Source organism: Platalea leucorodia, assembly GCF_965183815.1.
Source record: "Platalea leucorodia genome assembly, chromosome: 5".
In the NCBI taxonomy this organism is placed as follows: domain Eukaryota; kingdom Metazoa; phylum Chordata; class Aves; order Pelecaniformes; family Threskiornithidae; genus Platalea; species Platalea leucorodia.
Window position 1 is genome coordinate 99,683,400 of NC_138827.1, and position 26,233 is coordinate 99,709,632.

At 39.4% G+C, this 26,233-nt stretch overlaps 1 protein-coding gene across 21 annotated transcripts in view; it reads left to right on the forward strand.

Moving 5' to 3' along the window:
- MBD5 (methyl-CpG binding domain protein 5) overlaps positions 1–26,233 on the forward strand; it is a 155,212-nt gene that overhangs the window by 92,435 nt on the left and 36,544 nt on the right. For 16 of the 21 annotated variants that reach the window (XM_082312656.1, XM_082312670.1, XM_082312667.1 and 13 more), the window contains 4 exons: positions 5,567–6,248; positions 10,990–11,092; positions 11,755–11,935; positions 15,111–17,249. In XM_082312656.1, the coding sequence (XP_082168782.1) occupies positions 6,136–6,248; positions 10,990–11,092; positions 11,755–11,935; positions 15,111–17,249 (2,536 nt within the window). In that variant the 5' untranslated portion in view covers positions 5,567–6,135. Of the gene's footprint in view, positions 1–1,385; positions 1,508–5,566; positions 6,249–10,989; positions 11,093–11,754; positions 11,936–15,110; positions 17,250–26,233 lie in introns of all 21 variants that reach the window. The other 5 variants (XM_082312659.1, XM_082312676.1, XM_082312675.1 and 2 more) reach the window with 4 other exon arrangements.

Here is a 26,233-nt window from a genome sequence, read left to right on the forward strand (position 1 = left end):
TGTGTACACAAAGGAGGTACTTTCTCCATTCTTTCATTGGAAGTGAAAACCTCAATTGCTCCCAACTCGGAGTTACACAGATAGATGTGCTAAAAGGCAGTCATTCTCTGAGAAAGTGTTGGGCTTGGGTACTATACATACACTAAATAAAGGATGCTGGAAGAATCGTGTTCCTTCCCAGTTCAGCCATTGCCTTGGACAACAGTAATGACACAGTTAAATCTCCTAAATTGAGGGTACGTTGCAGCTCAATGAGCACTGCTTTTTACCTGCACTATGGGCGTTGATAGGAAGGATATCAGATGTAAGGTTACAACTTCTGATTAGTTAATGGCATGCAGGTCCCATATGCTCCAAGAGATTCATATTGTGTGCTCTTAATGATCAGCTAGAATCTGTGAACATAAATCAGTCTTTCTCTGTGAGAATCTTTTCCGTATTGTTTTATTAGTGTAGATTCCTAAATAGTAGGTCTGAAGTGACTGCTTTGATCATAGGAAACCAAATAATATAGGATTCTGTCCGTCCACGTGCAGGTAAGCAAGGCTGGCTGAGCTGGGGCATGTCCAGTGGGATACTGGTAAAGATGGCTGGCTGTGGTTGTAGGGATAGGTACAGTGGCCTGGACTATGTTTGCTATTTATGAGTGAATTCATCCAAATAGCTATCATTTTATAGAGTGGTTAAATTGGGGTCTTCCAATCCTAAAAAGTTCTAAAGCATCAAAGTTGTATAAATTAGGAATACATAAGCCTTGTTACAGTACATAATAAAACTGTCCTTTATACAGTTCAAAATAATTTAATGCCAAAGGTAGTTGGGCTAGCATAAACTGATTCAACACCAGGGCAATTTAAAATGTATCGTTTTAATTGTCATTCAGTGCAGATCAATTTTCTGGTTGTTGCAACGTATTCTTAATACTCTGTATTTATGAGTAAGATGAAGATATCTCTCTCAAACCAAAGGCCAGATTATATCATGTATACCTAGATACCAATACAATGAGACAAGATTGAAGGAAGAAAGGTTTCCTTTATACTTTAGGCACATTTGTTTGTTGAATCACTTGCCTAAAAATAGGGCTTCATAAAGTGTTCAATACCAATCTAATTAGTCAAGAGAATGCTCCTTTTCAAATTGGAAAAGCATTCCAAAAAGTGATGCAACATTTGTATCTAATTAGATGATACAGGAGAATCCTAACTAATTGCTTTGATAGACTTAAACAGATTAATAATGTGCAAGCGATAACTAAATAAAAACTCATTTCAACTCTGCGTGGTTTGAAAATAATGCTTTTTAAGAAGCTAAAACTTCCTGTTAGTTCTGACACCCCAAGGCCGTGATTCGAATGCATTTCTTTTTCTGAATGTATTTTGTAGGTTTTTCTGTGATAGAAAGGAAAGCCGGGGAAGTGAGACTGCAATTTGCATCTATGAGCAGCGTTTTGTGTACGTTCTAAGTGTTTGCAAAACTTTGTACCCAAAATCGGGTCATTCCATAGGTAAGCACTGGGTTTGTGCATCAGAGAGGCAGTGGTTGGTCATAGACCTCCAAGGAGCCTTTCTCTGTGACACACGGAATTCTGAGGCACGCTTAAAAGTTCATGTCAAGAAAAAAGTAATGGAGCATCTTTGCAATATTAGGCTGTCAAAATTTGTCTTAGCTGGCTTTACGTCCACTTATTAATAAAAGAAATGTTATATTGGTATTCATATCGTATGTGATAGATCTGAATCCAGACTATTAGTGTCTAAGTTTCTTTTTTACTTTGTACCAAGTTTTCTATTTCACCAGTGGACTAAAAAATTGTTAAACATTAACAGCTGAGTTTGCAAAGAGGCTTCTTAAAATGCAACATTTCAAAAAGTGAGACAGTTGCATTAAAAATTGAAAACATACTTTCGGTGTATGAAAATTAAGGAGACATTTTCGGGGGGGGGGGGGGTTGAGGGGGCTCAAGGCGGGGAACAATTCAGTGTAGTTTTGCATAGTTCCACAATGAAATATTTTTAAGCGTATTGTAATGAAACTGGACTGCAAAACAAATCTAAACAGCATGTCTTGGCGCACAGAAAAAAGAAGTAATTGATTTAGATGTGGAAAGTTGTGTTACTCGTGGTGAGATAACATGAGTTGTCTGGAGTTGTTATGAGATTACAGAGAAGAGGTATTTATTACATGGGTTGATGAAAATCAGGCCTTTGGATAGAATCCAGTGTCCAAAATACTTTGGATTTGGTCCAAAATCCAAATACTTTCTAACCCAATCCAAAGTACTTCAGTTAGAATACTTTGATGGCGAAGGGGAAAATGGTACATCAAAAGGAACGGGATTTTTCTGCCATCGAGTTGAAAGATTCTGGACTGGTAAGAAATGTAAAGGTTTGAGAAGTCAAATGGATGCTCTGTATGTCAGAGCATTCACGGTCAGGCTGGTTTTAATTGAAATTTAAATTGGGATTTAAATGTCTTTTTTCAATCACAGAACAGTTTGCCAAACCTAATCGAGCGGTGCCACTGTCCCCTCAAACTTGCAGCTTCTCGTCTAGGCTGCCTTATATGTGTAAAATGTATTATAAAACCAGCCTATGCCAGCGGTAGGGTGAAAAAGAGCCAGACCCAGCCTGATTTAAGTGACTCTCATCCTCTTTTTCTCTGCTGTCTTCCTTAGCTCCATTTTCTCTTTTTGGCTGATAACCGGTTATTGGGAAAATGCAACGAGTGTCCTTTGTTGAACCAGATTTGAGATGCTTAACTCTTCTTGAGAGACCTGTACTATGCTTAACTTTCCTATGGTGTTATGCAGTTAAATAAATAATGCATATGAACTCTGCGGTGCAGTTTAGTGAAGGATTTCTGTACCAAAATATTGATGGCAACCTCTTACTTTTGCCATTCATGCCCAGCAGAAACGTGCAATGGTTCTAATGTGTACTGGGTAATTTATTGCCTGTAGTTTGTGGAAATCTGCACCGAACCGTGCTGGGGTTTAGTGAAAAAATCTCACTTCCGTGAGCGTTTTCCTATAAACACATAAAACATGGCTAGTTACACACTGATTAGCTGTGTACTGAGAAGATAAATTGCAAGATAAAAGGTCAAACTTCAATGACGTGAACAGCATTGTTTGCTGTTTTCTGCTCGGGGTGAGTGTGGTGGCTGAAGTATTTTTGTACCTGGGGTAGAACAGAAAATGGATCATCATGCCTGTGCTCTGATAGATTTTTATTTTTTACATCACTCAAGCCCTTGTGTCAGTTTACAGTTCTTTAGTATTTCTCAAGAAAAAGTCATACAAACAATAAACTTTGACTGAAGGTATATGATTGAAGCAGCCATTTTACTCCAACTCACTGTACTGAGTAAAAATATTTAAATATTTTCCACAGACAAAGCAGTTAAGTGAATTCTTTTGCCTCTTTTAGTACTATTTCAAGCTATATGCAGTACAGAAAAATGGTTTATCTGATTAGATGATGATAAGTATTACAGTGGTGATGGAATGGGATGTTAGCTGAGGCAGAGCATTGCAGAACCAGTAGAAATATAAGGTTACTTCAAAGCGTCTCTTGCTGCTTGTGCAAAAAAGAAATTGATGGCTATTATTTTCTCGTAATGGATCCAGTGCTATTGCCCTAAATAGCAACATGAGCCACAGCAAGACTGGGCTGAGAGATCAGCAACCTTCTCTGCACTATGTGCTTCCAGTATTTTAAATATGTATTTTCTCATCCTGATTTTACTGTATTACAGGAAGTTAATAGTCATTAAAAATAATATGGGAATTATTTACCTATTTTAGCCTTACATGGGACCTGTAATAAAAATGCCAATGCGGCATTCAGCCATAATCCTGAAATTTGAAGGTAAATTCTGCCTTGGTTTTGATGAAACATCACCTGCTACCTTCTTAATCAAGATAAAACCAATCAAACACCAAAACTTCTAAACTGAAAACCTGAGAGAGCCTTGAACTGTTGCCAAGTGCTCTCCAAATCCTATTTCTGCGTGGCAGATTTAGAGATTAAAGGATAGATTGTTTTCATATGAGAGACGGCAAGGTGCTTGATGTGACATCCACTCTAACCTTCGCTAGCAGGTACTCGGTCACCTCTCCGCTGGCAGCGAGCAGGATCTCATCAGAGTCTCCTCATCCCTTCCCCACTTTTGGCTGGCCAAGGCTTACATCCTATTGGAGTGCTCCGGAGTTTAGGAAAGTTGAAACAGATCCCTGCATAACAGTGCCAGGCTATTCTAGAAGGCTTTGTCCTGCAGAAAATCGCACTCTTTACTCTGAAAATCGCACTCTGTTCTTTAGATTTCAGCACCTCAGTCGAGGGGGGTATGTCCAGCCGGCTCCTTTGTAGTCCGCATCCTTCTTGTAAATACCATGGCTATTTTTTTTCTTTAAGTAGCATTTTGAACTTTACATTTATAAGTAGCACATCTAAAGAGAATGTACTGCATAAGTGTACTTAAGGGAATATTTTCGAGGACTATATTTATGCCTTTGTAGTCTTCCTTTAATGGTCTTGAAGGAAGGAGCTGTTGTTACTGTTAAATATAGATGTAATGTGTTGGTACTGTTGTTGCAGAAATGTTGTAGGATCCAAAGTCTTAGGTTCCATTTCTATCTCAAAAAACCTTTTCTTATTAAGATCAGTCAGGTCTATAATAACATTTACTATGTTTTAAAATGTTCGCATAACATCAGTATTAGGAATAAGGCAGAATTGACATGCGATTCCAAATAAAGCCTATTAGTATCGTTACTACAATAGTCATCAGTGCCATCTTACATTTGAGTTCTAGGATTGTTGTTTTTCCTGACATATTTACTATTTTAATCACGTATTCCATGTTTGTCTCACCTTAATAGAATGTCCAGTCTCAAGAGTTAAGTCTCACCTGGTCAACTTAAAAAACTATTTTGGGGGAATAGCACAGTTAGTCTGAACTTTTTTCATGAAGGTTTGCTCATACAGTATAACCGTATGGGGGGAAATTATTACTTATGATATTCAAAGTGTTCCATAGGTATTCTGAGATCAGTGCATTGATGCTGTTTTTTTGCTTTTTATTTTACAATTTTCTTGTAAGAAAGGATTATTTTAATTTAGTCCAAATGGAGGGTTTTTCCATTTTTATGGATATTAGCAACCCTAGAAGCAGCTTCCTTCATATTAAATTCATCCAGTTTTATAAACAATTTTTAAAGGGCATTAATTAGTCATCTGTTGATAATTCTGAATAGAAGCATATGTGAAACTATTCAGTTAAAAGATACATCCCTTAATGCACCCAAACTGTACATTAACTATTTAATAACAGTTGCACTCTTAGCTTTTAAGATGTAGCTCCGTTGCATCCACATATAAATAGAATATGCTAGCAGGATTATATTTACCCTAAGCCTTATTTTGATGGTTCCATTGACATTTAAAATTTTGATTCTAAGCTCTTTAAATGGATGCAGCTGTATACATCTTCATGAGGTACTGAACTGGGCTGAAAGACTTCAGAAAATGGCTCATGTGTTTTCCGTGTCTGTATTTTTCAGGCTGTTTTATTGGAGCCAGGGAGTCATGAAAGAAACTCAAGAAGACAACTTGGATAATGAATGGAAGATAAAAAGAAAACAAAAAGAATGTGGCATATAAAGGGTATAATACCTGGAGGTATTAGATCTGACTCATATTTATAAAAATGAGACGAGCTTTCACAAAATACAAGTTATCTTAGACAGTCATCAAGCTTGGAGCCATGCTGTTGAACTAGAAATTCTCCTTTACCCCATTCTCCTTTCTGACAGGTAACAAAGGATTGGTGAATTATGATTTTCCCAAGTTGGAAGCACTAATTTTTATCTATATAGTTCATCCTTATGAATATATAAGGAGTTAAACATTGCATATTTAATGTGGATTATAATGGGAAACTGACTCATTAACAAAAATGGCCACTTTTAAGGACTTGGTTTCAAACTGAGCTGGAGCCTCCCAATGCACTTTGTACAATTTGGGGAAAAGTGTACTGAATGGCCTTCTTTGGGAGGCCATGATGACATGTAGTAAAAGGATATCATCTTACTGTTGATATCTTTGAAGACTCATAAACAGAAACAGAAAAATGAATGGTGGAAAGGAGTGTGACGGAGGGGACACGGATGGAGGGCCACCAGCAGTGCAAGTTCCCGTTGGTTGGCAGCGACGGGTGGACCAAAGCGGAGTGCTCTATATCAGGTAAGGTTATCTGAGGTGGTTACTGGTTTTGTATTCGTTGTAGTTTTGCCAGAACGTGTGGGAAATTAGTGACTCGGCTAATCTTTCGGACTCAAAAACTTCAAGGGCTTGTTCTTTTGGAAGTGCGAGATCATTTTTTCTGCTGATATTAGTGGAGTCCACTTATGTCAGTTGTGCCGTTTGCATGCCCTTAACGTACTCTCAAATCTAATATTGCTTGGTCTTGAAAATTTGATGATCCTTACCATACATTTTGCCTTAGGCATGAATAGTTCTTTATTACTTATTATTGTCATATGGATTTTAAAGCTGAGCAGTTGCAGATTTAACCTTACTTAATATCTTTATTATTCAAACCTTTTACAATGAAACTAAGCAGAGGTTTAGTTGTATGCCACACCTGAGGTGATGAGAGATCTCTGCTGTCTTTTGCCTGCTCCCAGCTGCATAGGCATTGCCTTTTCCTTGCACCAGCACAGATTTTTTAGAAGGGCTTTTGCTGGTCGAGTTCAAAGCAGTGCTCAGGCATGCAAACAGTTCATGGCAGGTAAGGTAGAGCGGGACTTTCTTCTTCTGTCAGCAACAAGTCTTCAGCTCAGTTCATGCAGTGCCATGCAACTTTATCCTTACATTCTGTAGCTCTTCTTCCCTAAGGCTTTTCTGGGTTTATGTTCCAGAGCTCCGTTATACTTTAGTGTTTTACTTACACTCTTTTGAAAGGACATTTAAGTGTTGTAACTACTTAGTAGCTGCAGAAAACATCAGGTTTTATATGTCCTGTGAAGTTTGTGTGTTCGGTATCACTGACATTCTCCAGCAAGATTTACTTCTACGGATTCCTCACATTTCTCATGTAGAAAAAAAACAGGAACACAAGCCCAAATCCAAAGTTTTAAGTATTTTATTTCTTTTTTTTTTTTAGCTTATTGGGTTTTTTTGCTTCACCCTGGAACAGTCACAAAGAAATGTATTGAAATTACTATTAAATGAATGTGTTCAGACCAACAGACTACAAATTAAATGTTATTGGAAAAAAGATCAAAGTTAGCTTTAACAAAATATGGGTGCATCAGGTTTACATCAGAGAAGTCTAAATGATTATCAGTCTGTTATTTGCTTAACCTTATTCCACTGCTCTCTGATTAAAATAACCACTTCTTCACAACATTTTATGTATTACCAATACAAAATTCTTTAATGAGTCAAAGCATACTCCAATTTTACACTAAACTACCATAAAAGATCAAATGCATTCCAGGATTTCTTGTTTGTATTCTCAATTAGCAGAATCAAACAAAATCCTTGTCGGTGATACGCACGTCAAAGATAAATCACCTTCCCCTTGTATTTCTCATTACAGCTATAATTTACTGGGCCTCTGCCTTAGTTAAAAATCAATGAGAAAGAAAAAGTTGTGAGTGGTTGGGGTTTTTTCCGTGTCATCTCTATATCCAGGCATCAGAACATGTAATGCTTTAGTATTTTTATGGACCTGATGATCTTAACCTGCTTTTGAACTTCATTTTGTATGGCTGTAAGAAGCAGGCCATGAAGCTTGTGCTGCTTCTTCAAGCATGTGTCTTTCATGTTTACAAACTAGTAAATGTTGGTATAATTCTGACAGTTATTTGCTTTTCTATCTTCTTTTTATGTATGTTCTCTTTGTTCAGGGGGACTTTCTTAATATTTCTGTTCTGAGTTGCCTTACGCAAAACACTGTCCGTACTCTAGTTGACCCCATTAATCAAGTTTACCAGTTGCCTTTTCAAGCTTGGGGAGGCTTGTATTATTTCTACCCTCTTCCCAAGTTTTGCCCAGGAATTTTTTTCCTCTTTAATCCAATGGTTAATTTTCCGATTGCCTTCTCTAAGCCATTCCGATGAAAGGGAAGGCTAGACAACGCACGTGGTATGGTCCACGGCTCTTACATTCTTATTTAGTGAAAGGCACGGGGTAGGACACGTTGGTTGGAAAGGATGGAAGTCAAATAGTCCAACCTCCTGCTTGACGTGGAGCATCCGCAGCGCTCGGTCAGGTCAGCTCTTGGTTTCACCATTTCTTCAAGGACTGAGTTTCCACAACTGCACTGGGTAACCTGCTCTAGTGCTGCACTGCTCTTCTGAAGGAACAACCACCCTGAAAAGACACACAGCATTTACTGAGAGAATGAAAGGTCAAACAATATCGACTCAAAAGCTATCCAAGGGAAAATTAGTGTATATATTAAGATCTGACATGATTTAACTAGAATAGATGATCCCAGCTGAATAAGGACTCATTCTATTTGTGCTTCCTTATGAAGCATGCACGCTTTTCTATCAACTGTCAACAGTTGCTTTGGATTAAATCCATTAATTAACTTGGTTTTTATTACCTGGTAAAAGCACTGAGTTGAGTCTCAGTGCTTTTCTTAGTAAAACAATAGTACAGCCTTAAAGTAGGACCTAGATCTCTTCTTCAGCTTAGTCATCAGTGGAATAAACTGAGAAAAGCTCTTTAATAATAGGAAAAGTTTTCAGAACTGTCAGTAACAGATCCTAATATATTTTATAATTTGCTCTTTCTTGTTTCTTTGGGGTCCGAAAACCTCTGGATGACCTCAGTGATGAAAAAAAAGCTAGTAGTTTCTTACAAAGGAAGCTGCTGATTATCCTTTGCAATATAGAAGCGTGAGAAAATCTGTGCACACAAAAGATACTTTGCAGTTACATAGGTCTGCCCAGGAAGAAGGCAGAATCAGAAGAAATCGGCCGTTTTTTAATTTTGTTGTTTCTTGTGGGCAAATAACCATGCAAATATGTGCAGTAGGGATGCTGAATCCCTGATTCAGTGGACTGATCTGTGCGCTCCCGGTAAGCGTGGGTATCCAGACCTGCCTTTACACCACTGATCGTTGGTGCAGTACGTATGTGCCTTGCAGCTCTGTTTTTTCCAGGCTCCAGTATCTCCTGGTGCCTGAACTGGATATGTGTGCCCAGATTTCCCAGGCAAACTGCACTCCAAGAAAGGCTATTTGAAACTGTTTTATTCTAGAAATAGGAAAAAAATGAACTCGGATGGTATAGCTTTACTCTTGCTGCCCAGTAGGTCTTTTTTACCAATGCAAATAAAATGGCATCCTGACTCCAGAGCATATTCCCTGGGATGCCGTTTAACGCGAGCTTTTTAAGTATCACAGAAAGCGTCTGTAGAGATTTTGCATGTAGATGGGATAGCGTAGAGCAAACGCCAATCTGAGTTTCTCCCGTGGGAAGCTGTTACATCTTCAAGCGTGGACCTCGCCTGGGGTCAGCAGTGGCTCCTGTGTTCTCCCAGGACAGGTTGGGAAAGTCCAAAGCGATCGGCCAGCGCTGGAGACGCGGAGCCAAAGTAGAGAACAAGCGATGCTCGCTGAGTTAAAATGTGATGATGGTAGCATTGTGGTTTAACCAGTCTATAGCTGAAATTTTAATAAGTAAATAGAGTCATATCCTCCTGCTCCCCAAGTATTTCAGTTTCAGACAGGGAAGGTTTGGCTTTCTGACCTATCTATCACTTCATACCCGTACCGTTTTTTTAGATTGCTCTTTTAACTTGCTTACCCTCAGAACTGTCACGTTTACACGTATTTGACCTGGGCAGTTCTCTCTAAAATAATTATTTTGGAGCAAGTCTGGCAAATAAATTACTTATTTAAACTGGCAGCATAACTTTAAATGTCACTTGCAGATGTTGCTTTATATGTGACTTAGTTCTTGTGCAGGATTCAGTGTTTATACATTGGGTTTTAAGTACGAAAGTTTGTCATAGTTCGGAATTTTGACTCTTGGCCGTTTTCATGATACAAACTATTCCACTTAAGTTGTTTTTGTTAAAATAAGGGCTATTTACAGCCACCATTAAGATCCAGTGTTTTAGCCAATCCTCATAAATTATTGTATTCTTTCCCTGATAAACAGTTTAGATGGTTAAGTAATAAAGAGCAATCTGGAAGTTAGAGGGTTGTGACATGAGAACTTCTTTCATCTTATGAATTAGCAATTTTGCCGTAACAGAATTTCCAATGTGCTATTTTGGGATCTGGAGATAATGATTTTCTGGTGGGAGTTAGAGAAATCCGAGTGCAGTTTATCAGAAACTCACTGGACTGCCTTCTTGGTGTAATATTTCTCACTTTCAGTGAGAGGGTTGCAATTTTAGCTGAATGAAACCAAACTGTTTATGCAACTAAGAGACCCAGCCGCAACAGTTCTGTTACTGTTCCCCCTTTTCTGTATGGGTTTTCTCATACTTTTTGAAACACACTTTTGTGTTTTTTCCTTTTTAAATTAGGAAGCGTACAGATGACTGTCATGCCTGCATGGAACTGCGGTGATGTGATGGAGGGGGGGGAGGTCCATGGGGCCTGCTCTCTGCCTGTGTGTTACACTTTATAGGAGAGAGGAGGGAGAAAAATAATCTTAAGGCTTTCAAGCAGGATTGTAATGTGAACAGTAAATATCAGTAATCTCTGTTACTTTCTTTTCTCTGCACTTGCTGTGTTTGTTTTTCTCTAGTAAAATCTTCCTTTAAAATGTTTTTCTGGGGGCTGTTTTTGATAAGTATCATCTCAGTTCTTGACTAAAAGCAAGAAGTACTGTGAAACAAAATATGAAAACTTAGCTGTCTTATTTTAAACACTCTCCATGTGAGCTGTTAGAATGGTGGATAGAAGTCATGACCTATCAAATAGCTTGTATTCATCATTTCTGTTCCTTTACAGTCCCAGTGGGTCTTTATTATCCTGCTTGGAGCAGGTGAAGACTTACTTGCTGACTGATGGAACGTGCAAGTGTGGCCTAGAATGTCCTCTTGTTCTTCCCAAGGTAAAGAAAAGCATTGTTTTGGATCTCTGTGCTATAATCCTTATCAGTTATGTCAGCTGATGTGCTATGCCATGACTTAATCTCTGTTCAGATCATGTATATAAAATAAGTGGTATACATCCAAAGATTTACCATAAAATACAAAATTAATCTCCCTTCTGCCTTCTCCCCTCATGGAAAAGATCTGACTCAGGTTTTATGGTGTTTTAACTTTTTCCTATTAAGTTGGAAACCTACCATTGACAGCGCCGTGTTACCATGTGAGAATCAGAGCGAGACAGTGACTTACGCGATAGCTTCAGTATCAGCTTCACAATGTTATCGTCTATACGCAAATTGTAAACTTTTCTTCTTAATCACAGAGCAATCTCAAACACACGTGGTCCTATTTCCTTTTTTTCTCCCTAGCCTTTAGACTGAGGAGTGTTAAAGTTCTCTTGCTAGATGACAACTTCCATGGCTCTGTACTTATTATAAACATATTCACTATTTATAATTTCAAAATGTACTGTAAAGGTTATCTCTTGGGCAATGTAGGAGCAGCCAGATAGCTCTAAAGAACAGAAGCAGATGTAATTTTATCTAAAATTTCTGGTTTAGGTATATTTGGTGAGTTTGCTGCCTATCATCATTATTTTAAATGTTGGAATTTGTACTCTCAGGTCTTTAATTTTGATCCTGGAGCTGCTGTGAAGCAGAGAACTGCTGAAGATGTTAAAGCGGACGAAGATGTCACCAAACTATGCATACACAAAAGGAAAATTATTGCTGTGGCTACACTTCATAAAAGCATGGAAGCACCACATCCTTCACTAGTCCTAACTAGTCCTGGTGGTGGAACAAGTGAGTAAAATCATGCAGAATCATTTAATTAACTAATTTTAAATATATATCATTACTATACAAAAACATCCCCAAAAGTCTTACGTATCTACGAGTGCAACAGTAAACAGATTAAAGGAGAAAATGGAGGTAGTAATTAGAGAGATGTAGGTAGATAGAAACTGAGTACAAAAAGCAGGTCATCCCAGACTAAGAGCATGATTTTCTTGGAAAAGATATCAGATTGTTCTAGACAAAGAAAATACATTAGCTCTCATCTTTTGGAACTGTAGTAATATGTCTGATATTCTGTCACATGGGAAATTAGAGAAGCAGAATAAAGTGATTATAAAGGGATTAGAATGTGGCTAAGGACTTGGCTAAATGGGAAATTGTATTGCAAGGCAGAATATATAGCAAGAGAAGATCTCCACTGTAATTTCTCAAGGATTATTTTTGGGGACCAACCTGGATTAGCATTTTAATTATCCGTATCAACAAAAAATGAGGTAATTTGCTGATGGATAAAGTTGGACAGGCATTATCAAAACAAGAGAAGATCAAAACATGTTGAAAAACTAGGGGATCATTGAGACCTGGAGTGAAAGAAAAGGTGTAGCAACAAATGCTGTTAATTGTAAGGTTATTCACCTGGGGACTAGTGAAAAAAGCTATTAGCTGTAAATTATTGAGAAAGAAGCCCTAGATATAGTAGCTGATCAAAGATGCCTGTGAGCAGTACCAGATGGCAGTATGGTGCAGATCAATGTGGCTCTAAGAGAGAAGTACAAATGCCGTTGTATGCTTACTGCCTTCCTGCGCCCCGTTCTCGCTAGCGGCACTCAAGCTGAAATAGAGCAGAGGATCTTCTCGTCGTGAACTGCAAAACCTGTTTTATGAAAGTCATCTAAAAGCGTTTAGCTTGTTCAACCTGGCAAAATGGTAGCTGAAGGGAGATACAATTGCTGTCAATAAAGACATCAGGAGAATCGGCACCAGAAAATAAAGCTATTTAAGCTAAAGGACGAAGTTAGTACTGAAAGAAACAGCTACAAAAACAGCGTTGCATAGAAGCTTAAACTGAAAATTAGGCACTTTCTAAGGATTACAAGAAAAGGTTCTGAAGTAGTCTTACAAATTCATATGATTAGGACAAAGGAGTGAAGGTTACTTTTAAGACAGAGCTCGGTAAGTTTATGGTTGTATACTATGATGCATGCAGCTTCTGAAAATGGCCCTGGATAATCTGAGAGATCTTTTGCATCCCTATATTGCTGTAATAATAGCTGGCTAATTGCTAACCGCTCTGTATCTTCACCTCAAAGTGGAAAATTTTAAGAGTATAAAAATAAATGATAAGTTTCAGATACGTAGATGGTGCTAAGATACCGGTGCTGTTCATAGTACTGATGTGCTCTTGCATTTTCAAATTGCTATTTATGATTTTAAAGCTTTGTTTAAATTGTTTTTTGCAATGTAATTTTTTTTTAAAACAGTGCAATTTCCCAAATTACTATGCATTTTCCTTATTAATTTTTTGTATTCTTTATTAGTAGAACTTAAATTACATTTCTGTTTTCAAAGAATTAGTAAAATGAAGGAGGTAAAACCAGCTAAATATTAAAGACACAAGTCCCGTTTATGTGGCCTTACCTTCTCTGTTGATCAGAATTTTGTGCGCTAAGCAAAGGAGAAAATTTCCCAATAAATTGCCTCTTCATTTATGCACACTTACATTTGACCATTTGCTTACGTCCAGCGTTCAAGGTGAGGGTTCTTGTACGTATTTCGTTTTGCAGTTCAGTCTTGAGATTTGTCCCCTAAATGAGACTTCGGTTGTATTTTGGGCAAGGTAATATGTTTGTTTCTGTCATGGTGTAGCTGGCTGAGCAAATGGGATGAAGGCAGGATTGTCAGTCCCATCTGTCTCCTATGGACAGGCTGAAGGAAAGAAGGGAATTGGGTTCTTGTGAGTAGAGGAATTTAAAGGTACCTCTGAATTCATTTGAACATGAAATCTTTAGCTCATTACTCAAGTTTAAGTTTGCATATTCAGAGGCTGCCTGCCAAGAGTGCATTCATTTTCTTTTACTGAGCTCGCACTGTAAGCTGAATTACAAATTCCCAGAGCAGCAGAACTGGCAGAAAGTCCGCCAGACTTGGAGCTGCTTGTGATGGTATTCTTAAAGTAAAACATTGAAAAAAATATTTTTTTAAAAATAAAATTATATTAGTAGGCAGAAAAGGAAAGTGGTCTTGCACTTGTAGGACAGTCTAGTCTCAAAACTGGGATTTACAGGAAATTTTTCCATTGTAGAGGGGTTCATATGTGTGCATGTGCAAATATCCCCAGGGCCTTTATCCTGAAACCAACGTGTAAGGTAGAGCCTCTTAAATTTAGCATCTTCACCCAAGGAAAGCTTGTTGCAGAAGCTGCGGGAAAAGCCTTAATTCAGTAAAGTGATACAGGACACGATATAATGTTTGTCCTCGCCTTTTTAGCAAAGCAGTTCCCAGGAACAGATTAACTCAGAGGACTGGAACTCAGTGCCCTTGGTGCCAGCGAGTGCTGCGGAGCAGCCGGAGAAGCTGCGTCCTGCCTCGCACAGCCATGGTCTCCTAGGTCTCTGCAATTAAGTGCTTGGCTGAATAGAAATCTGAGCCAAAGTCGTATGGCACGGCTCCCCATTCATCCTCATCGGCCACAGCATTTGGGGCAGGACCCTTTTCTCTGTAGGGCACAGAGAAATTAGTCTAAAGCCTTGTTGGGCTTTGTTCCTCCTGTACTCAATAGATGGTGCCAGAGGCTCCTTTTCCCTGTGACAGTGATAGTCTGCTCCTCCTGCCAGCTCTGCTAGCGGTAGCCAAAGTGGTGATGCTGGAGATTCAGGAGTGGGGTACTGGAGATGATGGTTCGAAAGAAAAGACAAAAGGGAAGGAAAAAGATTTAAAGTTGTCCGTATCTTTGCAGTCCTAATATGGGATATGGAGTTAAGGTCTATACAACTGCACTATGTAGTAGGCTAGCATGCACCGTTCCGGCAACTACTTGGCGATTCAGGTATTATTTCTGTTGAGGCAAAAGTTTAGCCAAAAGGCTTTCTAGCTTTTATCAACATTTTCACGCACAGTAGTTTTGCACTGAAATGTGTGATATTGGATTTCAAAACAGTAACTGTTGTGTTTTTAATATCAGGTGCAACTCCAGTAGTTCCTACTCGAGCAGCAACTCCAAGATCCATGAGGAATAAATCACATGAAGGAATTACAAATTCTGTGATGCCAGAATGTAAGACTCCTTTCAAGTTGATGATAGGGGCATCTAATGCCATGGGTAGGCTTTATGTGCAAGAAATGGCTGGAAGCCAGCAACAAGAACTTCATTCTGTCTATCCTAGGCAGAGATTGGGTAGTAATGAACTTGGACAGAAGTCTCCGTATCGTGGCAGTCATGGTGGGATGCCCAGTCCAGCTTCATCAGGATCACAGATATACGGAGATGGCTCAATCTCTCCTAGGACTGACCCACTTGGAAGCCCTGATGTTTTCACAAGGAACAATCCCAGTTTTCATGGAGCACCCAACTCTAGTCCTATTCACATGAACAGGACACCTCTGTCTCCACCATCAGTAATGCTACATGGTTCTCCCATACAGTCATCCTGTGCAATGGCTGGAAGGACTAATATACCTCTTTCCCCAACCTTGACCACAAAAAGCCCAGTAATGAAAAAACCCGTGTGTAATTTTTCAACTGGTATGGAAATACCACGAGCAATGTTTCACCATAAACCGCCCCAAGGTCCACCCCCACCTCCTCCACCGCCTTCTTGTGCTCTTCAGAAAAAGCCATTAACATCGGAAAAGGATCCACTTGGCATACTTGACCCTATTCCTAGCAAACCAGTGAATCAGAATCCTGTTATCATTAACCCAACTACTTTCCATTCAAATGTCCACTCTCAGGTACCCGTGATGAATGTAAGCATGCCTCCTGCTGTCGTCCCTTTGCCAAGTAATCTTCCTTTGCCAACTGTAAAACCTGGTCACATGAACCATGGAAGTCATGTTCAAAGAGTTCAGCATTCTGCTTCAACTTCCCTCTCTCCTTCACCAGTGACATCCCCAGTTCATATGATGGGATCCGGGATTGGAAGGATCGAGGCTTCTCCCCAAAGATCACGTTCTTCTTCCACATCGTCAGATCATGGAAATTTCCTGCTGCCTCCAGTAGGGCCACAGTCATCCTGTAGTGGTATTAAAGTTCCTCCCAGGTCCCCAAGGTCAACAATAGGGTCACCGAGACCATCTATGCCATCTAGCCCTTCCACCAAGCATGATGGACTTAATCAATACAAGGACATCCCTAACCCATTAATTGCTGGAATGAGTAATGTATTAAATCCTCCAAACAATGCAGTTTTTTCTACTGCATCGGCTGGAAGTGGTTCCTTGAAGAGTCAGCCTGGTTTGCTGGGAATGCCTTTAAATCAGATCTTGAACCAGCACAATGCTGCCTCTTTTCCAGCAAGTAGTTTACTCTCAGCAGCAGCCAAAGCACAGCTAGCAAATCAAAATAAACTTGCTGGTAACAACAATAACAGCAGTAGCAATTCTGGACCTGTTGCCAGCGGTGGCAACAATGAAGGACATAGCACTTTAAATACCATGTTCCCTCCTGCTGCCAACGTGCTTCTACCGACAACCGAAGGGCAAAGTGGCCGAGCAGCACTAAGAGATAAATTGATGTCTCAGCAAAAAGACCCTCTGAGAAAAAGAAAGCAGCCGACCACCACAGTGTTGAGTTTGCTGAGACAGTCTCAGTTGGACAGTTCTGGAGTTTCCAAAGCTGGATCCGATTTGATAAGAAAGCAAAGTCAGAGCTCCTTTCCCATCAGTTCTATGTCCCAGCTACTTCAGTCCATGAGTTGTCAGAGCTCTCACATGAGCAGCAATAGTACCACCAGCTGTGGGAGCTCAAATACTGCTTTACCTTGCTCTGGTAACCAGATGCATTTTGCAGACACCAGTATGAACTCTGGCAGTCTCCAGAACTCGCTGGCACAGAGTTTACCCTTGCGAGGGGACGGTGTGCACTGCCAGAACACAAACACTAACTTTGTCCACGGTACTAGCCCGGGCACAACCAACCATCTTGCAGGTTTAATAAATCAGATGCAGGCTAGCGGGAACTGTGGGATGCTCAGTCAGTCAGGAATGGCTTTAGGAAATTCGTTACATCCGAACCCACCTCAGTCGAGAATCCAGGCATCCTCCACTCCAGTGATACCAAACAGCATTGTTAGCAGCTGTAATCAAACAAGTCCTGAAGCAGGTACGTTTCCTTCTAAAAGGATACCCCTATGTTTGACTGCTTGGAAATATCTGGTGACTATTTTTAAATGGGTTCCTTTCACGTATCTACGTTTTAAATTTGAGTTTACCAATATACCAATATGAGAAGTCTGCCTATTTCATGCTGATATTCAGAAACTCAAAAATAAAACAAATGAGAAAAAAACAGTGGTAGACTAAAATATATCTCCCTTTTCCTGAACAAAATCATCTTGGCCTGTGACAATTCTTGCTTTTTTTAACTTCCACATGCTCTGCATAAATAAAATACAGGCACTTTTGTATGTACTCAGACCTCAGCTTTTGTCACTTGCCCAAATAAATTGGGTTTTTTTTTTGCAGCGTGCCCTGCTCCTTCAGCCCTAGAATGCAATGGCTAACCCGGTCGTGTATGTCCAGGCTATACATGTGTTCTTTATGGCTTGCATTAGAGAGTTGGTGTTATCAGAGATTGGAGCAGATACTAGGAGTACAAAAGTTGACAAAATAACCCTTTTCAGGGACAGCGCGGGGGAGTGCCGACTCCGTGTTTGCCTTTATCATGGTCATTTTACTAAGCTGGTAATTAAATGGTTTAATAAACTGTATATTCAGTTGGAAGAGCGTAGAGAGATTTCCTGGTTTATTCATCAGTGAAGACTTGGAGAGGAAGCATGTATGCTGCTGTTACCATCTCCGTGCTGTTTAAAGATAAAAGGGAGACAGCTCAAAAATTTATATTTCGTTTAACTACTATTGGTTGAGCAAAGCATGCATTTTTGAAAGATGGTACTGTGTTAGTTTCTTAAGCAGAAAGAGAACCTTCCATTTGATATTTCAGTCTTTCAGCTTGGTTAACTTTCAAAGCGTGTGTTTGATACAATTATAGCTAAAATACATCAGGTCAAACGAAAGTGACTGTAAGCGTGCAAGCGGTCTCTCTCATTAACCCAAGAAAGAACCTGATATGTATTCCTGAGCTTCCTCCAAGAGAGCTGTTTATTCTTTAAAATACAGAACAGAATTATATAAAAACTGAATTATATGAAAATAATTTTCTAATATTATGCTGGTCACAGTTTCTGATGACTTTTAAGGGTTTCTCTCCATTCCTGGGGAAAAAAAGGCATTTTTTTTCCTTAGCTATGTTGGTGGTTTGCGTCACAAGCAAGCAGCTATTAATCCTTGCATGGCTGTTTTGCCTTGTCATGCTGACAAAGAGGAGTATTTCCAGATATAGTCTGTCTCTTCTGAGACTTTGTACTCTCTGAACAGAACAAAGGTCTGGGTTTGCTTTAGGAGCTTGCTTCCCTGTCCCACTAAGCGTACTACAAAACCCCTTTAGCAGGAACTCTTTGGGTTTCCGCCTGTGTTGAGTTCAGTGGGGACCAGTGGTATATATGGGTGACAATTCTTCTGAATTGTCACTGTCCACACAGCTGCAGAAAGCTGTGAAGTTGTTCCAGCATTGGACTACGTTAACTTGCCCTCCGGAGAAGAGAAAAGCTGAATGTTATGTGAGATAAGAGCCTGAGCGGGTACCGTCAAGAAGCTGAGCATTAGTAATTCACCCCGGGTGGGGTAAGGGTTGGAAAGGTTCAAGATTACTGCAGGAAATTCAGACTGGAACCGATTAACAGGAGTTTTACATGACGTAAAAGTTACCAATAAAATGTTGCTTAAAGACTATTAAAATGGGCTTCTAAGAAGGAGAATGCAAGTTCATCCCCATGTGGGATCTTCTTGTTCCTGCTCGATCGCTTTGACCCAGCCATACGCTATAGCCGTGCCCTGCTTTGGTACGGTGGGAGCTGGGACCCCTCGTGAAGGCTGCCTTCGGGCTGATGGCACGGCTTGGCGTCGTTCCTGTGTTAGTTAATCAGAGCCTTTGCTTCTACTGCCAGTCCTTGTCTTCAGGCAAGCTGAATTTCTTCCCGAGAAGACAAATGTTTTATATGAGGGAGAAACACCAGTAGCATCAGCTATCGAACTCCTGTGGGACGGCAGCAACAGAACAAATCTGTGCTTGTGTCAAAGCCCCGGGAAGAAAGGTTTCAACATAAACAGCCAATTCAGTTCTCATCAATATAGGAATAGAAATATGGGTATAACCCCACCTGGGAACTTCTGTTCTCCTGGGGTGTTTCTACAGAATGGTATTTCTAATACCCTGGAGATAACTGATAGAATTATAGCAATATAATTACAGGGCCTTAAACTGACACTTTTTCTTATCTAAATGATAAATGGTAGTTCTGTGTAGGCAAAAACTGGAAAGATTTGAGTATCTTCTGTTCCTCACTACTGAAAGAGTTTGTTTCTGTAGTTTTGATGCTTGCAAAAAACACATAACCTGCATTTAATTATTTAATTAAATATCCATGATGGCTAGAAGCCTAGAGGCCTGTTTTCTCCTTTAAGATGAATTTTCAGATTCTGTTATCTTTGTGTTATCGCTGGGGGCAAGGCCCTAACACGGTGCATAAACCTTCATCCAGCCTCCTGCCTGAGGCATCACCGCAGCATGGGGCTCAGGCGTAAGACTCAAATCTAATCCATAGCTGGGAAAATCCAGGTAGGGGCGTTTTGTTGTAAAGAAAAATAAACTAAATTGAAAAAGAAAAGTCAGTTACCAGTCTGCATTCAGTTACATAGACAAAACAGGTAAGAGGTATATTGTGAATTATTCTGTCCAGAGGCATAGCGGGTTGATGGTTTTGGTGGATGGAGCTGAGCAGTGTGAAATGTGCTGTGTGAACCGCGCTTCAGGAGCGGTTTGGCTGAGTAAGATGTCTTCAGGAAACTCCTGTGTTCATCTTTGAGTTTGTGGCCTTTTTTTTTTTTTTTTTGCTTTGTTTTTAAGTGTTTTAATTGCTAAATCTGTTTTCTGTTTCTGTGCCAGCATTCAGAATAGCTACTAATCAGAAAATAGTTCCTGAGAGAAAAAATACTGAGAATCACCACAATTAGATAGCTGGTTATTGCCTAAGCTTTTAATTATATTTTAACCACATGGACCATGTTTTATTATTCTAGCTTTTCTTTTCTTCTTCCGCAGATAGTATCTTTAGTTTCCAGGTAATTTTCAGTAGGAGTGTGACGGAATTAAAAATGAGTAAATACAAAAATAAAAATTTCTGTTTATGCAGTAGAGGGCTTTTGCAGTTTTCCAAGTTTGAGCCCTTGAAAACCAGTTATGCTCGGTTAATTTTTCTTAACAATTTGAGTCTCTCAGTTCTGTAGCATTTGGGTTACAAACACTGTTTAATAACAGCTGTCTTACAGGAAGAGCTAGCAGCAGATCTGTATAGATTATTTAGGGCTATTCTTTTGAAAAGAGTCCATTTTCTGCCAGGAGACTGGGTTCTAGGCTCATTTTTCTAATGAGTAGTGTTAATATTTCAGTTAACCTTTGGTGCTGTATTCCTCATTAATCAAGCCCTCAGACTTCTGGTACAAACTGAAGGTAGAATCCAGCTTGCCAGTTTGGCAGCTTTAAAATTTCTTCAGTAAGACACTTTGCCTCTCTTTGGATTTGTCTGTTCTTTTTGTAAAATGGGACCGCGTCACTGTGCGATATATTTTATTGTAGAGTCTGGTTCATTTGTTTTCTTCTTGCTGTTAGAATGCGCCATTAGTCCAGAAGATGACAGTGTAGAAAATCGGCGTGTGAGTGTTGAACGTTCAACGTGCAAATCCTGCTAAGAATGCAACATGCATCAATGATGGGGTAGATGAACACAAGTGAAAAATATTGGGGAGTAAAAGCTATATACAGCTGATAAGGGAAATCGAGGGAACTAATATAATAACCATAGCGAATAGAAATAAAGATGATAAGTTGTCTCAAATATCAGAACATCAGAAATATGAGAAACTCTAGGTCTAGAAGTTTAGTAATGACAAATAAAGGGCAGATTTGGCAAACAAAGGCTATATATCCCTTCCATAGACTCAGCACAGTAATTGTTACTGGGGAAATTCACAGAATACAAAATAATAAAATATAATTAAATAAGGAGGAGTGCACAAGACCAATACCAATCGGTGAGGAGCTGCTATCCCACTCAAACAGAGTTTATTTTAATACAGCCAAGTACAGTGTAATATAATTGGGAATGGAACATTGCCTTGGAAAACAGTGACTCAAAGAAGGGTTTTGGGAGGCTTTGATTTAATAGACATAATGCAAACTGTCAGGCCAGTGATGTTGCAAAAAAAAAACAGGAAAAAAAAACCAAGCCAAAACAAAACAAAAAAATCAAAACAAAAAAAAAAAAAAACCAAAACAAAACAAAACAAAAAGAGAAGCTGGGTGGATCCTTGGAAACATAAAAATGAGAATATGCAGTGGAACTGGGGATGCTCCTGGCTCTGCGTGTACTTGAGAAAACCGGAGTTAGGATGTGGCGTTCTGGCTCGTGGTCGCTCCTCGTGAAAGGTACAGGAATACTAGAGATTTCAAAGGAGGGCCACAAAATTGGTGTGGGTGGTTGCCAATCAGACCTCGGGATGTAAGCCCAAGAGGCAATGTCTGTGCTCTTGTCTTACAGAAGATGCTGAGGTCCCTCACCTCCCACACTGGGAGCTTGTCAGCAGACCCAATGCCAGGGAGCTGAGCTGGATACGAGGTATTCCAGCACTTGGGAATGCCCTGGAATCTGTTCTTTCAAAGAAGTAGCCAAGGAATAGTATCTCCTCCTATAAGTATTTATACTTGGGCAATATCTGAAAAGGTGGAGGGCTGAATTATTTTTACCTTGTTGGCAGACATTTGATGACAATTGCCAGTGGCTGAAAGCTGGTAAAGTCAGCATCAAAGAAACGAGTGGTTTCCTTTTTGTGAGAATACTAAACATGGAAGTACTCTAGCAGAGGACGTGTTGAGTATATGAACAGAAAGAGTCGTAAAGAAATTTTACAACCGTGTGAAGGTGTGCATAGGATCGTTCTGAGTGATGATGGTGGTCGCTCCTGACCTTCATCTGCTCAGCTCGGTTCCCCTCGTGCTGCCCTCCCGTCCTGACCTGTGGGTGGCACGGAGAGCTGCACTGCTTTCACACCGACGGCTCAGAATACATGTAACTGTGTTAACCATTATAACGTAACCTCATTATCAGGATTCAATCCCAATATAACCTAAAGGACTCAGGAAAGAGATTTTTCTGCCAAACTGACAGTTGGCTAGAGCGAGTCAAAGTGGAGCCATCAGGGATTGCCTTCCCTTTGCAGAATCAGAAACTATCTTGTTGATAATCATATTACAGCTCAGAAAAAAATTCCCTTCAAATCATACCGGCCTTTGGTTTTTTCTCCTTCAGCAGCATGGGGTACGATCTTCGGGACATGTCCCACTTCTCTGCCGTTTGTAAAGTTTTGTTTTCTCTTGCCTTTTGCCTGTAGCACAAAGCTGTGTCTCCTGAGGAATGAAATGTTTTAGTCTAACTAAAGGATTTGTCCTTAATGTAGGTGAAAAATACTGATCTGTGCTATGAACGGTATCGCTTCAGATTTTAATTTCAGTGAACGTGGGGGGTTTTTTTGGTAGTTCGGGGTAAGTATTCTCCCTTATCTTCTGGGAGAGCTGTGAATGTATATGCGTTAGATGGAAAGGAATGATGCTGCAGTCGCGTCCGTGTTTTGATGATGTGAGGAACCTAAAGCATAAAGTGTTACGTAAATAAAAGGTTAAATGTACTATTGGATGTAGTGGTAGTCATCAACATAATGTAGGCCCTTGCTTCTCTGAAAATGGTCTTTCCTAGGCATCAAAGAAGGTGGGGTACTTTAGAATATTTCACATTAAACGTGTGCAAAGTGGCATATTCTAGTATGTGAGCCTCTGGATTTGCTTCCCAAAATTACTTTTATATAACATGGAATTACAAAATCAGTAGAACTTTTTGACTTTAAATTCAGAAGAGTATCTGGCTGGCATCCTTTATGGGGCTGGAAATGTCTGAGAGGAGTTTCTTATTAAACTTAATTAACCCCTAGACAGGATGCCAACCAGCTCCTCTTCTAATTATAAAGCCACTTGAAATGCTCTCTTGATTTTGGGTTTCAGTGTTTATATAAACGTACAGAGGGACTTTTCTCTGGTGGGGAGTGGGGTGTGATTATAAGGAGTCACTGTTATTTAAAATCTAGCACTACTTTACAACATTCTACCCTATTTTCCTTTGGTATTATTTTGGGGAGACAAAAGTGATGATTTTCCTATTCAAATGCGAACTGTAAAGCATGGAGAAAATGTTCTAAATGAATAATAAGATTTCCAAGTATGAGACATGTATGGTAGGTCAAGTCTGCTCCCTACCCTGCTGTTGAAATGAATATTCTCATTTATTTGCTCTTCTTAACTCATGATAGAAGGTTTATGCACAAAACCACTCTCATTCTCTGAGCATAAAGGAATCGCTGACTTAGTAGGCATCAGTGATCGTATTAGGTAAAACTTAATTGTTAACATGATAGACTTTTATACAGTTGGTGTAAACATACTTGCTACTGTGAGGTTTACAATAGAGGAAAAATTTGGAAGTGGAATAGATTTTTCTTTTCAAATTACCTCTATTTATGAATGATTATTGTTAGCAAGTGCTAGCAAATTGGAAAAACTTAGGAATCAGCTCAATCTCTACTGAATTAACTTGGTTGTTTAGTACAGGGAGCTGAAATGAGTAAGCCTCTAATTTTAGTAGGAGTGGGAAAAGGAAACATAGGAATAAGTTATTTATAGCTATATCAGACACGTGATGCTGGTTGAGTTTTGGTGAGTAAGGGGTAAGATCATGTACCCCTTCCCTGCATCCTGGGGCACGTGCTCCAGCTGCGAGGCTCCTTCCTGAAAGGTGTGCAGTTACGTAGACCTCAACATTGCTACTACATCCTTCATCCTTGTCTTTGAACTTGGTACGGTTAATGTATGTCAGCTATACCCTGACCTCACCTGCTGCTTGGGGCCCGTCAGGCGCTGCCGTCCCCAGTTTGGGAATCGCAGTGGCGTTACCTCTGAGATAAATACCAAGATTAAAAGTTCAGCTTTGCTGAGCTCCGCTTACCAAGCACATCGCTTGCTTAGACACACAGCTTGGGCTTTTCTTGTGTTGTTTTGTTTCTTATAATTCGAATTTGCTGGTAACACATAGTCTTTTAGTTAACCAGACTCTTACCTGGTTAGTGTTTTAACTGGCATATATTTTTCTAGGAATTTATGTTAATAAAAGTTAGAGGGCTTGTAAAAAGTAGTAATAAATATGCAGAAAGATTAGTTTATTTTATTAAAGATATGATTGTGAAGAAAAACGGAATTAATTACATGAAATTTCCCATACATATTTAGGTCTCCACACCTTCTGAAAATATTCTTGAGCAGAACCAGTGGGCAACTCCAGAAGTTGCAAGAGGGTGACGTGGGGACTATTGAAAGAAATAATGCTTTTTATTGAATTTTTAGTTTCCCAAATTTGCAATAAAATGTTATGCCTCATCTGCAATGCATCTCCCACAGCTGTGAATGGGGGAACGATACAGGACAAGAAGTGCCAACACTGAGTAAATGCTGAAAGACTATTCCTTCATTTGTATGCTGTTGTCTTCACAGTTTTTTACTAGAAGGCTGCTTCTGCTTTCTGTTAACAGCTAAGCACATAAGGATAGTTTTCCCAAAGTAATTTTAAAAACAGCAGTGATGGTAAAATGCAGAAGTCTGAAGAGACAGGGGCAAGGAGAAGAGCCAAGACTGAAACTGAGACTTGAAATTTGGGTATTTTTTTTAAAAAGCCTAATTTTAAGGGTTTCTGTTGTCCTAGTAACTGCTTTGGGCTTTTTGCCCTTCCCCCAGAATTTTGACAGACTCGTTCTTGGCTAAATCACTTTTCAGAAGATGCAGAGACTGCGTGCTGTAGTCCTCAGGGATTCTCATCCTTCAAATAATCTGTTAAAGCAAGAGTTTGAAAAACACTATTAAGAATGGGGCCAACATTACAGCTGTTTTGTTGTAAGTAAAAAAAAAAAAAAGAAAAATACGATCGTGCAGCATTATGCCATCGGTAGTCATAGTAATACGCTCAGCTGCTACAGTGATAAGCGTGATATTATGGACAGGCAGTTAAATCTGTTTCACAGAAGAGCACGTTCCTTGCGGACAGAGTCTTGTACATGAGGGGAGTCCATGTTTTTAACTGGTTCTGCTGGGCTGAGAAGGATGTTTTATTTATGGGTCCATTGTTCATGATTTCTCTGTTGTCTCAAGAGCGCGCAATCTTGATAAGAACAACTGACAGTAGTTTGCGGTTAACTGCTGAATTACGGGTTCTTCGGAATTGAAAGCACTATAATAAACGTGATACCAGATAAATATCTTAAATGTTTTCCATTCCAAAAAGAAAATAGAGAATATAATTATAAAAATGTATAGCTCTTCGTTCTAAGTTTTTAGGTAAGTGATGGGATATGTAGTTAAAGCAAGGACATGTCTCAAATTTTTAAGGAATATGAGGTCATATCGCTTCCATCAGTGATTATACTTCTGGGAAAGTTAAACCTCTTAAAATGGCTAATTCAACAATATTGCCACTGATGCAAACTGTATGTTCATATCTCTAAGCTGATATTAATTCTTATTTCATATTAGTATTGCAGTAGCTTCTGGAGGCCTCGAGCATGGATCGGTGACCCTGTGCGGTAGCAGTTGCACAAACCATTTGAGATACAGTAGTAATTACAATGCCTAAGTAATCTTTTGTACTTTCACACCTTCATCATCTCAGGGTAAGGAATGCAGTGAAACTTTCCTCTCTCCACTCACGCTGGATCTTTTTGAAAGGATCTTGCAGACGTTTTCTGAAAAAGCTACTGCATTTTACCTTAGGAGAGGTTGGAAGTTGAGGAGGTTTTAGCAAGAAGCTCACTACATGACCAAGGAGTTGAATGTGAGTTTCTGACAAGGGTTTCAAAAACTTTAAATGTTCTAAATTTAAA